We start from the raw sequence: 15,789 nt of genomic DNA, 5'->3' as shown, positions 1-15,789 counted from the left end.
GGAGGGAGAGAGAGCGAGCGAGCGTGCACAAGCTTGGGGAGGGGCAGAGGGACAGGGATAAAAAATTCCAAGCAGACTCTGTGCTGAGCTCAGAGCCTGACATGGGGCTCGATCTCATAATCCATGGGATCACAACCTGAGCCCAAATCAAGAGTCAGATGCTTATCTGACTGCACCACCACGACCCCCAACCCAGAATGGTCTTTTTGCACCCAAAGCAGATCCAGTCCTTCCTCTGGCTTGGCACTGCCCTCAGCAAAGTGTCCAGGTCTTAGCCTGGTACCTGAAGCCCAGTGAGCCTGAAGACAGCCTTCACTTCATGATGCTCTTTAAAAAAATTTTTTTAAAAGATTTTATTTATTTATTTGACAAAGAGAGAGAGAGAGAGAGACAGCGAGAGAGGGAACACAAGCAGGGGGAGTCGGAAAGGGAGAAGCAGGCTTCCCACTTCACAGGGAGCCCGATGTGGGGCTCAATCCCAGGACTCTAGGATCATGACCTGAGCCAAAGGCAGCCGCTTAATGACTGAGCCACGCAGGTGGCCCATGGCACTCTATCTTAATCAGCTCGGGTGGCCATAATAAAATACCATAAACTAAACCTACTTTTCTCTCAGTTCTGCAGCCTGGAACTCCTAGATCCTGCAGCCAGCATGGTTGATTTCTGGTGATAACTCTCTTCCTTGCTTGGAGATGGCCACCTTCTGGATACATCATCACATGGTTTTTCCTTGGTACAGGATCATGTGGAGAGAGAACTCTGGTGTTTCTTCCTCTTTTTTATAAGGACATTAGTCCTGCTACTGTCCTTGACCAACTGTGGGTCTTGTATGGGTTACTTAAATCCTCCTTCCTCTCTGGATAGTCATGCAAGTTGAATGAGATCAGTGACATATGTCACTTTCATCCACATCTCATTGGCTGAAGCCAATAGCATGGGTGCAACTGAATTCATATAGCAATCCCAGGGAGGGGTTCTGATTGGTCCTTCTTGGCTCTTGGGCCCACCCCTTGGGTCAATCACTATTGCTAGGATTAGGGTACATGATAATTTCATGGTTACAGGCAGTTGGCCCTAGTGTGATATTTTGTGCTTGATGGGGGTAGCCCAGGGCATCGTATGAGCACAGAGGACGACCTCTAACCCGCTCTGGGCAATCAGGGATGACTTTTGGAGGAGGTCTCACCTTGGCTGTAGGTTGGAAGATAAGAACCAACAGACTAAGAGACATAAATGTGACCAGTGAAGGCACAGAACGAGATGGGCTATTGGACGCAGAGGGAACAGAGTGTATGGAAGCCTAGAGTCGGAGAAAGAGATTTAAGTAGCTTTTTGAGTCTGGCATGCAAGTGTGGGTGTAGAAAAGTGCTATGGATTGAATGTCTGTTATCCCCCAAATTGATGTTTTGAAGCCCTAACCCTCAAAGAGACTTTATTTGGAGATAGGGTATTTGGAGAAGTAATTAAAGTTAAATGAGCTCAAAAGGGTAGGATCCTGCTCCAATAGGATTTGATGTTCTATAGAAGACAAATGGCACAGTGCTTTGCAAGTAGAATCCATTAGCAAGGGCCACACAGAATAATGATTACTCCTACTTATTCACTGAAAGTCATTAACCTCTCTATACCTCCATATCCTCATTGTACATGGGGAGATAATAGATAAACTAATAGATAATAGATAATAGATACACTAATAAAAATAAAAGATAATAGATACACTAATAAATGACATTTGACTAGGTTGATATGACTAAAGGCATTAAAACAGTATGGTACAGAAAACACCACCTTCTGTTTGCTATCAATATTATTGACATTAAATACTATTTTTATTTTTATTTATTTATTTTTTAGATTTTATTTATTTATTTGACACAGAGAGATCACAAGTAGGCAGAGAGGCAGGCAGAGAGAGAGAGAGGAAGAAGCAGGCTCCCCGCAGAGCAGAGAGACCGATGTGGGACTCGATCCCAGGACCCTGAGATCATGACCTGAGCCGAAGGCAGTGGCTTAACCCACTGAGCCACCCAGGCGCCCCAAATACTATTTTTAAAAGTTATTAATATTTCCCCCCTCTTGACCTTCCTACGTGCTTTTTCCTCTGTCTGGAATGTTCTTTTCCTCTGTTGCTCTTGGAAAACTCCATTTCTTGCCACTAGCGCTTGCAGCCATTCCTATAGGAAACTTTCCCCTACACCCACCCAGCCCAGCTGGAGCAACTCCTCTCCCTTCCCGAGTTCCACCTGAACCTAACGCTGATATTATCATTATATTCTAATTATTTGGTAACTGTCTCTCCTGCCCCAGATTGTGCTCTCTGGGAGCATTCATCACACTACTATTTCTGCACATCTTAATTATCCGTTTATTGTGCACTGCTTCCCAGTAAATTCACAGAAAGTTAAGGGAGTAGCTGGACTTATAGCAGGAAGACATTTACAAAACCAAACACTGTTACCCAAGCTAAAAGCACCTTAGGGCCACCAACTTACGACCCCCAGGCCTTCACCGGAATGGGTTTGGATCAGCTTAAGAAGTGAGCGTGGGCACCTGGGTGGCTCAGTGGGTTGGGCCTCTGACTTCGGCTTGGGTCATGATCTCGGGGTCCTGGGATCGAGTCCTGCGTCAGGCTCTCTGCTCGGCGGAGAGCCTGCTTACCCCTCTCTCTCTGCCTGTCTCTCTGCCTACTTGTGATCTCTCCCTCTCTGTGTCAAAAAAAAAAAAAAAAAAAAGTGAGCGTGAAAGGGCGCCTGGGTGGCACAGTCGTTGGGCGTCTCCACCTTCCGCTGGGGTCATGATCCCAGGATCCTGGGATGGAGCCCTCCAGCGGGCTCCACACCCCTCAGGGAGTCTGCTTTTCCCTCTCCCACTCCCCATGCTTGCATTCCCTCTGTGGCTATCTCTCTCTCTGTCAAATAAATAAATAAAATCTTAAAAAAAAAAAAAGGTTAAAAAAAAAAAAAGAAGAAGTGAACTTGAAGTCGGGCTGCTTTGACTTGCCTGGTGTAGCCTTGCCTCCCAGCTAGCGCGCTTAGTGAGGGTGACGTCATGCCTGCCAGGAGTGACGTCACCAGGGCGACAGCATCCCGTTGCCTCCACAGAAGGGCGCCTGCGTGGGAGGGGGATGTGGGGGATCCTGGAAACTACCTAATTTCCACAATCCTCTGGGTTGGAGCCTCTGCTCCTTCTTTCCCGAACTGCCCTAGTCTAAGCGCTCCTTACTGCGCATAAGCGAGATTGGTATTTTGGCAACGGATGGCTGGAGTCGAGCTCTTCAAGTGCATACCCCGCTAGCTTTAATGGGGCTCGGTAGTATCTATGGCAACGGACGCAAGTTGTAGGTGGAGAGGATTCTGGGAAATGTAGTTAGAGAGTCCAGCGAGCTCTAGCTACACTTAAAGCTTCATTTACCAATAGTCTCTAGCATAAAAAATATGGGCAGCACTCAGCCTCAGAGGTTTCTCCTGTCACCTTACAATGATGGCAATTATATTTTTTAAAAATCTGAATTTCTGGGGACTCTTGAAAACTCTGAAGATCTGAAAACACTGGGCTGTTATTTCACTGTGACTGCAATAGAATGGAGCTGGGTACTTTCTATCCTCCATGGATGCGGTTCACTTTATATTCCTGGACCCATCAGTATTTGGGGTTTCAATCCCTGGGAAAAACCACCAAGCTCCTTTCCCTGACGTTTAAAGGACCTCAATGTATGGATCAGTATCTCTTTTGCAGGCTTCCTCCCCTTCCTACAACACCATCATCCTCATTTATTCAACAAATATTTACTGAGTGCCTGCCTGCTCTGGGTCAAGCCTTGTGCATGGCACCGAATCTGCAGTAAATTTCGTTTTTCTTATCAATGCATATTCTTCCCACCAAACATCTTCATTATCCAGATCCTGAATGAGGTAGCAATAGTTTTTCTAGCAAGTTCAGAAACATAAGGATACCAGTCATCTAAATTTATTTGCTTCCTACTTTGGGTTAGCAGGTAGCAAGAGTTCAGACAGCAAACGATTTACATGACAATGTATATGAATCTATTCAGGAACACAGCAGAGTGAAAATTTAGTTCATATAGGGAGGGAAACCTGTATTTTCTGCATTAACTACTGCTGTTCTTCTGTCACACCATCCTTGAGGGTCCCACTATGGTGTCATCTCCTTTAGGATGCATTCCTCCTCAAAGAAGGAATGGCTGTCCTTTCAAGCTCTCATCGCAAGTTGTCTATTCCTCTTGAAGATCCAAATCACTTCTACTTTGATGTAGGATCATTGGTACCTATGGATGAGTGAGACCTCGTCCCAACCCTTGACACCCAACTGGGAGGAGGGCCCTCCAGAAACTGACAGAGACATCAAGGAATTTGTCATAGACTTTATTAAACTTCTTTTCCTTTCCCCTTACAGAACCCCAAACCACCGCCCTACTGCAGCAGGAGTTTTCGGTTTTGCCTGTACGTAATAGCCCTGGTCAGAGAGAAAAAGCCTGGAGGTTACAAAGAGAACTTCAGGTCCCTCCAGGTCCCTCCATGTCACCCTCCAATCATCAGCCTTATTTGTTCCAGCCTGTGACATCATGGGTATCTGGGCAGATTTCCAGGGTTCCCAGCCATTCAGTGTTGGTACATGAATGAGGAGGAGAGAAAATCTGGGACTGGGAGTGAGGGTAAAACGTGAAAACAGAAAGAGTGGGAAAGTCTGAAGGAGACTCTGAAAGACATAGACATAGGGCAAGAGACTCATGGAGAAGAGAAAGAAAGAGAAGGAAATGAGGAAGAGAGAGAAGTAAATGTGCTGAATTGAACTGTGTCCATCTCCCCACCCCACCCCACCCCACCCCACCCGCGTTATCCAAGTCCTAATCCCCAGGACCTGCAAATGTGACCTTGTTTGGAAATTGGGTCTTGGTGGATGTAATTAAGATCATTTAGGATTTAGGATGGATCCTACATTCAAAGCCGGGTGTCCTCATAGGAGAAGGTGTCGCAGAGGAAAAATCCATCTGAAGATGGGAGGTGGGTGGGCAGAGATTGGAGGGAAGCCATGAGCCAAGGAATGCCAAGGATGCCAAAGAGACCAAGGAGTGAGACAGACCTTGGGCAAGAGGCTTAGGGAGAGAAAAACAAGATTCAAGACAGAAATGAAGACCTAGTAAAGACTGGGGTGGTGATGAAGGGGTTTGAACATGGGGGAGTGGGAAAGAGCAATGGGGAAGGTACTGGAGAAAGAGAGGGGAGGTGGGAGGGATTCAACCTGGGGTATGGGGGACCCCAGGATTGAGATGGGGACAGGGAGGGGAGGAGAAAGCCCAGTGGGAGAGGCAGAGAGAGGGAGAAAGAAGGGGACACAGACCGAACAAGCTCACAGTGGGAGCAGACATTCATTGTGCTGAGTGCTAATTTGACTCACCACTAGGCACTGGGAAGGGAGGTTGAGGGGGTAGGTGGAGGAAGCAGAGATGACAGAAAAGGGGGAAGAGAGGAGAGGAGAGGAGAGGAGAGAAGCTGGTGGGGCGACAGGTAGGCAGAGGTGGGAGAGTCCCTCAGAAGGGCAAAGAGGAGGGTGAGGTCCACTTCCCCCCTCGCACCCTGGGTTCAGTGCTTGGGACCCATGGAAATATTTTCATTTTAACCACTTTGGAAAGCAGAACAGAATAAATTAATATAACGATGATGGTGAAGAAGAATATATAATAATGAATTCAGCTCTGATGACATCTGTCTTCATACCATGGCACATGCATGAAATACAATTATATATATATTTGTATTTATATTTATATTTGTATTTATAATTATATTTACATTTTATGGAGGAAGAGATCCAGAGAGGCAAAAGTGCTGAGGACCCAGGAAAGATAAAAGGTGGTCCAGGGGTGAGAGGAAGAGGAGGTGTGAGAGAAGGAGAGATGGACAGAGAGATAGAGATGAGGGTGGGTAGGAGAAGAGATGGAGAGAAAGGAGGAGAGACACAAAGTCAGTGAGGAGGAGATTCCCAAATGACACAGGGACCAATACAGGGCAGGGGCATTTTTGTGGGGCCCAGTGGTGCATTTGGAAGCCTCAGGAGAGGGCGGAGATGACTCACGCAGCCACGATGACCCCGAAGGAAAGAAGAGCGAGAAAAATGGAAATGATGGCACCTCTATCCTGCAGGCTCTCCTCCTCCTTCTGGTACTGCAGAGCCACGCGGGGCTGCGCATCAACTGGTGAGGTGGGGGAGACAAATCTGATTTCCAAGTCACCTCCCCTTCCTTGGCTTTGCACCCACTCCCACCTGCTCACCCAGCAACCTCAGCCTCTCTCTCCCTCCTCCCTACCTGTCTGCTGCCCTCTCTCCTGGAGTCTGAGTGCATTCCTCCATTCCTCAAACTCTGTGTCCCAGGCACTGTTTTAGGTGTGCTGCATACTTCTACGAGCTCCACTGGCAAACAACTCTGCCGTCGTGGCACTGGCAGTCTACACAGCACATCCCAGTGACAGCGAAGAGCTCAGCGCTAAATATGACTCAGCGGCTAGGGGGTGGGGGGTGGACGTGGATCCTTCGACTGCCGGTGAACACCAGATGTAATATTCTGACAGTCTCAAGACAAGTAAACCTGCATCTTAGCTGGGGACCCTGAAGATCCTTGAGAGTTCCATTCGGCATCTTCAAGTCGTCCCCTCCCCCCGACTCTTTCATTCTGTCAGCAGAGCCTCTTGGCTCCACCTTCAGAATGTATCCAGAGTCTGATCCACGTCCTGGATCCATCTCGTGGGCTACCGACCTGGTCCAGCCCCCTATCAGCTCTCTCTCGGGGTTCTCCTTGCCCTACAGTCCCCCACCTGGCAGCCAGAGGGCGCCTGTCAACACCTAAGCCCTCTCCAGTACCTCTTTCCGCAGAGCCTCCCCTAAGCTGGCCTCTAACTCAAAATAAAGACCTAAATCCTCATCACGGTCCACCAGGCTTTGCACAATCTGGTCACCATGTGACTTGCTAGCTACTATGCCCTTCTTCATTCATTTGGCTCTGGCCACACTAGCCTCCCTCTTGTTGCTCAACCATGTTGGATCCTTGCACTAGCTGTTCCCTCTGTCACTGTTCCTTACTTGCTCACTCCCTCTAGATCCCAAACACCATTTCTTTAGAGATGTCCCGCTGCCTGCACTCTCTAAAGTAGCTCCGTCCCTCCCTTTCTCCCAGGCACTTTCTATCAAACTTTCCTGTTTTGTTTTCATTAGAACACACTTGCTATCTAGAATCAGTCCATTTATTCCTTCATGTAATTGTCTGACAGCAGTTCTCAGCTGGAGACAATTATGTCTCCCACGGGATATTTGGAAAGGTCTGGAGACTAGAAATGATTGTCCTGACTTTGGCAAGGGGAGTAGTACTGGCATTTAGTGGGGTAGAGGCTAGGGGTGCTACTGAACCATCCTGCAATACACAGGACAGCCCTTATAACAAAGACTGTCCAACCGCAGCTGTCAGCAGCGCTAAGAGAAACCCTAGTTAACCCTTCACCCCATTAAAATGCAGGCAATATGAGACATTTGTCTTCCCTTCTGCTGATCCTCAGTTTGGGAGCATAATGGGGTCCTCAAAATATGTTATAGTTAACCACCGTCCTAAAGGAGCCAATGGACAAATTCCTTTTTTGCAGCTAGTCAGTGTCATGGAGGGGGAGGAAGGAACTAATGACTCTTCTAGATGAAAAAAAGTGGGGAAAACCCTACAGTTGAATTATATGAGAAGTCCTATAATTGGGTCCTGGTTTGAATGAATCAGCTGCGAAATATATTCCACGGACAATTAGGGAAGTTGCAAAAGGGCTTAGAATTACTTGATATTGAAGAATTGTTGCTAGGTTTTTTTGGTGTGAGAATGGCAGTGTGGTTACATAGGAAATGTCCTTATTTTTAGAGGCACACACTATGTACGGGTGAAATCTCATAACGCTTGATTTCTTTTAAAATACCATGGCAGGGGCGCCTGGGTGGCTCAGTGGGTTAAAGCCTCTGCCTTTTGCTCTGGTCGTGGTCCCAGGGTCCTGGGATTGAGCCCCATATTGGGCTCTCTGCTCAGTGGGCAGCCTGCCCCCCCCACTCTGCCTGCCTCTCTGCCTAAATAAATTAATAAAATCTTTTTAAACTTTTTTTTTTAGATTTCATGTATTTATTTGACAGAGAGAGAGAGATCACAAGTAGGCAGAGGCAGGCAGAGGGAGAGGGGGAAGCCCCGATGCTGGGCTCAATGTGGGGTTCGATCCCAGGACCCTGAGATCATGACCTGAGCCAAAGGCAGAGGTTTAACACACTGAGCCACCCAGGCATCCCTAATTAAATAAATAAAATCTTAAAAAAAAAAAAAGCAACGAGTGAATGGAGTGCCTGACTGCCTCAGTTGGCAGAGAACGTGACTCTTGATCTTGCAGTGGTGAGTTTGTGTATAGAGATAACTTTAAAAAAATACCATGGCAATAAATAAGTAAACCAAATGTGGAGGCATGTCCACTGTCAACATAATTTGATAAAAAGTGCTACTTTAGCGAGTGTGATCAGGGAGCCTTTGAGATGGTGAACTTGAAGACTTTTCTGAAATAAAGGAGTGATAGGAATAGTGTGACAGAGAGGGAACAACATGATTTTTCAATCTTGATGGATATATGGGGGTTCACTGTACTATTCTCACTGCTATAAGGATTTACATTTAAAAAATATCTGGGGGCACCTGGCTGGCTTAGTCAGTGCAGCATGCAACTCTTGATCTCAGGGTTGTAGGTTTGAGCCCCATGATGGGGGTAGCGATCATTTAAAAATTTAAAAATCTTTTAAAAAAATCTCTGAATGAATGAATAAGTGAACAAATTCAGCAGATTCTTCTGTACTCCCCAGGTGTGGCACTGGTGAAAAAAGAAAATGTTTTCCTAGCACCTGCTAGGAATTAGAGGCATTTTAAAGTTACAGCAGAATCTTCCCAGTTGACAGGAGGCGGAAAGTGAATTTCAGAATGTGGAAGCACCATCTGCATCACACTGTAGGCAAGTGGTAAGTGCAGGATTCAAGGCCATATGTGGGCGATCTCAAAACCCATATCTGCTGGGTCATGGCTGTCTTCATCTCTCATGCACCCCTGTCTTCCCTCACCTGCAGGAACTTACCAAAACAGTACTTTTTTTTAATGCAGCTGGGACTGATCTTCTGGCAATGTAAACAGTCTAAGACTTCTTCTCTTAGCAAGCCTGGAAAGGTGGGAAGGGAGAAGTGTGATAAAGGCAGGTATCAGAGGACTGGCAAGGGGCAGGAGGGCGGGGGGAAAGAGATGGGAGTCTTTGGCCCTCCTGAATTTGGAGGTCCCCTGTACAGCACAGGAAGATGGTAAAAGTGCCCTGATTCACATTAAAAATAATTTTTAGGGGCACCTGCTTGGCTCAGTCAGTGGAGCATGTGACTCTTGATCTTGGGGTTGTAAGTTTGAGCCCCAAGTTGGGTATAGAGATGACTTAAGATTAAGATCTTAAAAATTAAAGAAAAAATTTTTTATAGAATCATTGAAGAGTTGAATTGAGTTGCAGTTGTCCTGTTGTCCAGCATTTGCTTGTAGACATCTAATTAGTTGCACAAATGTTAGATTTGTCGATTGAGTGTCTACAGATCATTTAATTTGTAGGCATCTGTAGATTAAACGTCCACAAACAGAATGCTTGCATTTCTACATTCCCGTTTTGCAGGCCCCTGTGACAGATAATGGGTAGATGCTCATGAATCTGTCTCCTCCTCTTCCTGACGCTCTCTTCTCTCTTTCTCTCTCTCTCCATTTCCCAGGCTCCTTTGCAGTAGGTTGCAACCATGTGACCAGAGTTCTGGCCAATGGAAATTGGGCAGACAGATGCAGCCAGTTCTAGGCCGTGACAAATAAGTTCCTGTCGGAGTTTTCCCTATTCTCTCTTCCTTTTTTTTTTTTTTTTTTTAAAGATTTTATTTATTTATTTGACAGAAAGAGAGATCACAAGTAGGCAGAGAGGTGGGCAGAGAGAGAGAGAGGGGGAAGCAGGCTCCCTGCGGAGCAGAGAGCCCAAGGCAGAGGCTTTAATCCACTGAGCCACCCAGGTGTCCCTTCTCTCTTCCTTCTAAAGTTAGCTTAGAAGCCACAACACAGGTCCAGGCTATATCCCCGGGCTACCACTTGGAAGAAAAGCTCAACTCTCAAAGGAATTTGAGTAAGAGAGAAATCTTTCTTTTGTTAAACCACTGAGATGTGGTGTTTATTTGCTATATGACCTGGTCTGTCCATCCTGACATCCCCCAAAATGCTTTTTTGCAGGTTGCAACCACTTCCATGAGCCCTCAAAAATCAGATATCCCTAGATATTATAGTTTTGGGGAGGGGGAGCCACCAGATGGAGTAGATGATGGTGGAGCTTGATTTGGGGGGAGATAGGGTAAAGAGGTGTGGAAGGGTAGAGAAGGGAGGGACAGAAAATAAATCCAGGACTCACGGCAAATTTTGCGATGGCAGGCTGCAAGAGAAAAGAGCTGAAGTGAGTTAAGTCGGGAAAGCAATTTGAGAATTTAATGGGAAGGGACCAGGGGAGGGAGAAGTGTGTCTGGAAATGAGAGCAAGGAATATTAGGGAGAGGCAGAGAAGACTGAGTCACAGGGGAGGTGAGCAAGGAGTCTGGGAGACAAAGTGGGAGAAGGGAATTGAGTGATAATAGGGGAGGAGGGGCTTGGTGGAGAGAGATGCTGCACCTTTCTGTTCATACGATTTTAAACCTTTCTTGAGTTCCTTGATCACTCTCTCCCTGAGAGCCACCAGCTCCTCTAGCAGAGGCCCATCTGAGGAGAAAGAGAGAGAGAGATACAGATATCCTTGTGGGGTGGGAGGTGTCCAGCAAGCCCACCCCATCTGCAGCTTCAAAGAGATGAGGAAACCCCTTTTCATTCACCAAGAGTAACAAGATCAGGTATTACTTAAGTTGTGGCCTGGGTGGTCTTATGTCTAGCTTCTGATCCACTGTGGGGGCCAGGACAATCCACCTTCCTCTAGCCTCAGTTTTCTGATCTGGTAAGTAGTAGAACAGATTTTGGTTACCTCTCCCTTCCTTTCCTCTGTCTTGTTCTCCTCTCCTGTCTACACTCACTCCTTCATCCAGCTGATTTCATCCAGCTTCATGGTTTTGTATATTACCTAGATCTGCACTGTCCAATATGGCAGGCACTAGCCCACATGGCTATTGAGTACTCGAAATGTGCTAGTCTGAATCGAGGTCTGCTGTTAGTATAAAATGCGTGTTGGAGTTTGAAGACATGGTTTGAATAAAATAACTAAAAAAAAAAAAAACCTCAATAATTTTTACGTTGCTTGATGTTGCAAACGTCATTTAGGTATTGGGCTAAATAAAATATATTAAAATTAATTTCATCTGTTTCTGTTACCTTTTTAAACCCGCGGCTACTAGAGAATTTAAAATTACGTGTGACTCCTACTTGTGCCTCACATCGTATCTCCACCGGACAGCACTGTTCTGTGTACACCAGTTTCTCCCACATCGATGTCCCTAGCCTAGACCGCTCACTGCCTGAGCACTCACTCCCTGAAGTCCAGATGCATGGAGTCAAATACCCACTTAGGAACTCTGCTCTGGTCTGATGGGCATCTTATAATCACTAAGTCCAAAACAGAACCTTGACACATTCCTCCAAGCCTACTCCCAACCCTCGAGTCTTCTCCACCTTAGGAGATGGGAGGTGTCTGATTCTAATTGTTCAGTCCAGTCCTTGGTGCTTTGCCTCCTTTTTCCTCACACCCTGCATGCAGTCTGTCAACATGCATGTTATATGAACAAAACCTGTCTGTTCAATATCCAAGATAGGGCGCCTGGGTGGCTCAGTTGGTTAAGCGTCTGCCTTCGGCTCAGGTTATGATCCCAGGGTCCTGGGATCGAGCCCCGCATTGGGCTCCCTACTCAGCTGGGGGTCTGCTTCTCCTTCTCCCTTTGCCCCTCTCCACCTCTTATGCTCTCACTCAGATAAATAAATAAAATCTTTAAAAATATATATTCAAGACAGATCCAGGAATATGATCTCCCTCTCAACCCTTCCCCAGCTACCATCCTGTTCTAGCCACGATCATGTCTTGCCTGGGCCACCACAGCAGCTTCTTGCTGGTCTGCCAGGCTCCCCCATGTCCTGCTCAAATCTCTTCTCCACAACCAGAGGTATGCTCTTAGAACCACAGTAAGCTCACCTGTATCCCCCTTCTTCTGCTCAGAGGCCTCCCATGTGACCCAGAATAGAAGCCAAAAGTCCTCACCATGGCCTGGAAGGCTCTAGCCCACTTGCCCATCCCTGCCCCCTTACCTCTAGGACCTCATCTTCCACATCTCTCCCTCTCTGCACTCCAGCCTCCCTGGCTTCCTTGAGGTTCTGTGAATATGCCAAACATAGGCCCATCTCAGAAATGTGTTCTAGCTGTTCTTTCTGCCTGCAGTCTTCTACCCCAGCTGCTTCCTGAGGCTTCCCCCTATCCTTCAGGTCTGCTCACATGCCAATTTGTCGGTGACATCCCTTTGGCTGCTTGACTTCATACTGTGGCCCCCACCCTACTCCTAGTACCCCCATCCCCTGGCCCCTGCGGTATTTTTTCCATAGTATTTGTTCCCATTTATGTTATGCAGTAAAGGGTTAACTCAGCAGGTCTGATTTGTCCAAACCCTGCACATTCCAAAAAAAAGGTCTGGTTCCTCTAAGTCCCTGGAATATCCTGCCTGGGAAGGATGTCTTTCTGGGGATGCCTGGCTGGCTCGTTAGTACAGCATGCGACCCACTCCCAGGGTCGTGAGTTCAAGCCCCACATTGGGCATGGAGCCTACCAAAAAGAGTGTCACATGGTAGCAGCTTGACCTCCGGAGAGGCCGGAGACCAAGCAGCTACGTCAGCCACTTGAGTTCTCCGCACCAACATGACCGAGCCCCAAATGATACAATAATAGTTGGTAAAATGGCTGGCCAGGGGTCTTCAAAAATGTCAGTGTCATAAAGAGAAACGAATGAAGTGCATGATCCCAGAGCAGATCAAGGATTGGAAGAAAGGTAGTGATGAAAGCCATGACTGTGACCATTGGAGAAATTTGAGGACTGGATATCGGATAGTATGGAGCTGGCATTAAATTTCCTAGGTCCACTCATAGTGCCAGAAAATACCTTTCCTTGTTCTCAGGAGATCCTCCATTGAAGAAATTAATGTTGAAGTGTCACTAACTCTTAAAAGCTACACACACGGGACGAACGAGGCAATGTGTTAAGGTGAACAAATGATGTATAGGTGTTCATGGTACTATTCTTGCAACTTTTATAACTACTGGAATTTTCTCAAAATACAAAAATCACCTTTTTAAAAAATTTACTTATTTGACAGAGATCACAAGTAGGCAGAGAGACAGGCAGAGAGAGAGGAGGAAGCAGGCCCCCCGCTGAGCAGAGAGCCTGACGCGGGGCTCGATCCCAGGACCCTGAGATCATGACCTGAGCCGAAGGCAGCAGCTTAACCCACTGAGCCACCCAGGTGCCCCAAAAATCACCTTTTTAAAAGGTGAGAGCTTTAGCTACTGCTTTCAACTAGAGCTTTAAAATTACTGATACTCAGGCCCCACACCTGATATTCTAATTTTCTTGGCCACTGCCCGGGCTTCTAGAATGTCTTAAAAGCTCTCTAGGGGATTCGAATGTGCAGCCTGAGTTGAGACCTGCTGCTCTAAACCTTGTGTGTGGAAGACAATATGTAAATTATTATTGTTCTAATAAAACTTTATTTATAAAACAGGGGGCTGGCAAAAGGCTTTGGCCCCCAGCTGTATTTTGCCAACCTCTGTTCTAGGCAGGGAGGCTAGATGTAGCATAATGACCTTAATAGCTAACATTTATTGGGCACTTACTGTTTGCCTGGCTTTGTTCTAAATGCACATGCACAAACTCATTTACCCTTCTCAGTGACCATGAGGTAAGTGCTATTATTCCTGTTTTACAGATGAAGAAACTGAGGCACAAATAAGTCAAACATCGGGGCACCTGGGTGGCTCAGTGGGTTAAAGCCTCTGCCTTCGGCTCTGGTCATGATCCCAGGGTCCTGGGTTCAATCCCCGCATGGGGCTCTCTTCTCAGCGGGGAGCCTGCTTCACCTTCTCTCTCTCTGCCTGCCTCTCTGCCTATTTGTAATCTCTGTTTGTCAAATAAATAAATAAAATCTTAAAAAAAAAAGAAAAGAAAAAGTCAAGCATCCATGGGGCCCTCTACTGCTCTCTACTGGGGAATGTTATAAGGTCACTGAATGCAAAACCAGAAGAGACACCCCAGCGTGGTGGTTAGGAATTAGTCTGCGCTGTGTACTTCGGACAGGTTACCCAACTTCTCTGAACCTCAGCCTCCTGCTCTGTAAAGGGCAGATCAGAGTAGCGCCCACAGTGATGAACTGTCCCTCGACTTTTTTGAGTAAAACACTTAGAACCCTGACACACACTAAAGGCTATACTCATGTGTTTTGTTTTGCTTGTTTTGTTTTTAATATCAAGAGAACGTGTGGTGGACTCCTGGAAAGGGAGGACGGAGAAGGGGGTTGGGAAAAGGTTTTCCCTCTTAGCTCCTACCTCTTAGAGAATTAACCATTAAGTGGCTTGTCTGGTTCTTGATAAAGGCCGTCACATGATCCAGGTGATCTATCCCTGGGGGCAAGACGGGAGGAAATTCCAGTGGGTCCCTCAGAGAGCCAGGGGACACCCCCATCTTCATCCAGAAATGGTTCCACCCTCCCCACTTGGAAAGGCAGACCCCAAAGTGTTTGTCTCCCACCCCAGCCTCGGGCTACCCCACGGGTCTCCCCTCCTCCACACCACCTCCTGCAGTGCCAGAAACCCTGCCCTCTCCAGCACGCACCCACTTTCCCCACAAACGCGTTCAGAGCGTAGTCCCGGAAGAAAGGCCCCTCCATGCCCAGGAGCACGGCCTGGGCACGCTCCAGCAGCTGCTGGAAATGGAAGCGCTTGGGGATGAGGGCGGAGTGCAGCTGTCTCAGGGCCTCCTGCACTGAGCGGTCACACTGCAGGCAGCCCCAGCCTCCGTGGGCGCTCAGGCCCAACAGCAGCAGGAGGGCTGAGGCCAGAGGCATGGCAGGGTCTTTGTGACCTCACAGAGGAAAGCTGCCCAGCCCCACCCCCCTAGGTAAGGGCGGGTTAGGGCGGCGGTGGGGGAAGGGGGAACACTACGCAAAGGCACGTGTTTGCTGAGGCGTCAAGCATGGTTCTAGAAGCTAGGGAGAGTCTAGAAAAACACTGGTCTCTCTAGGGAGAGAGTCTAGAAAAACACAGGTCTCTGCCTTGTATCCCTGGATCATTCATTCATTCATTCATTCAACCTGGGAGGGAGAAGCAGACTCCCGTTGAGCAGGGGGCTCCACCGTGAGCTGGATCCCAGGACCCTGGGGTCATGACCTGAGCTCAACCAACTGAGCGACCCAGGCACCCCTTCTTTTTACTTTTTAACATGGCTAGCAGAAATTTTGAAATTACATGTGGGACTCACATTATATTTCAAATGGACATCGCTGGTCTAGCACATAGGTGATACCCAATTCATACCATTTGAATTGATTAGATGTGATTAAATTAGCTGGGGGTTGATGCGGGGAATCACGTAAAGTGTAATGAGAAAATTGGCCACAAGGGGACGCTCACACCCGGATGAAATTCTCCCCTCACTCCCACCTGAGTCTCACCCTTGACTTCCTGTGGCCCTCGCCCACCCAGAA

The 15,789-nt window shown here is 47.3% G+C and overlaps 2 protein-coding genes across 2 annotated transcripts in view; both read right to left on the bottom strand.

Annotated features, from left to right (window-relative positions):
* VRK3 (VRK serine/threonine kinase 3) overlaps positions 1–15,789 on the bottom strand; it is a 197,096-nt gene that overhangs the window by 74,416 nt on the left and 106,891 nt on the right. The gene's annotated exons all lie outside the window — the stretch shown is intronic.
* On the bottom strand, positions 4,388–15,151 carry IZUMO2 (IZUMO family member 2). The gene is made up of 7 exons (XM_059151142.1): positions 14,919–15,151; positions 14,633–14,707; positions 10,741–10,827; positions 10,488–10,508; positions 9,150–9,230; positions 6,097–6,214; positions 4,388–4,476 (listed from the first exon to the last, which is right to left on the bottom strand). Exons 1-7 carry the CDS (start codon positions 15,148–15,150, stop codon positions 4,434–4,436), a joined length of 657 nt encoding a protein of 218 aa, XP_059007125.1. The 5' UTR covers position 15,151; the 3' UTR covers positions 4,388–4,433.

Source organism: Mustela lutreola, chromosome 16 (assembly GCF_030435805.1).
Source record: "Mustela lutreola isolate mMusLut2 chromosome 16, mMusLut2.pri, whole genome shotgun sequence".
NCBI lineage: Eukaryota > Metazoa > Chordata > Mammalia > Carnivora > Mustelidae > Mustela > Mustela lutreola.
The sequence above is the reverse complement of the archived record's forward strand: the minus strand, read 5'-3'. Positions and strand labels throughout refer to the sequence as shown.

Coding starts and splice junctions, on each gene's coding strand:
- IZUMO2 (XM_059151142.1), bottom strand. CDS start 15,150: ATGCCTCTGGCCTCAGCCCTCCTGCTGCTGTTGGGCCTGAGCGCCCAC. Junction 14,708..14,918: donor CGCGTTTGTGGGGAAAGTGG/GTGCGTGCTGGA, acceptor TCTTGCCCCCAG/GGATAGATCACCTGGATCAT. Junction 6,215..9,149: donor TAAAAAAAAGTACTGTTTTG/GTAAGTTCCTGC, acceptor CCACCTCACCAG/TTGATGCGCAGCCCCGCGTG.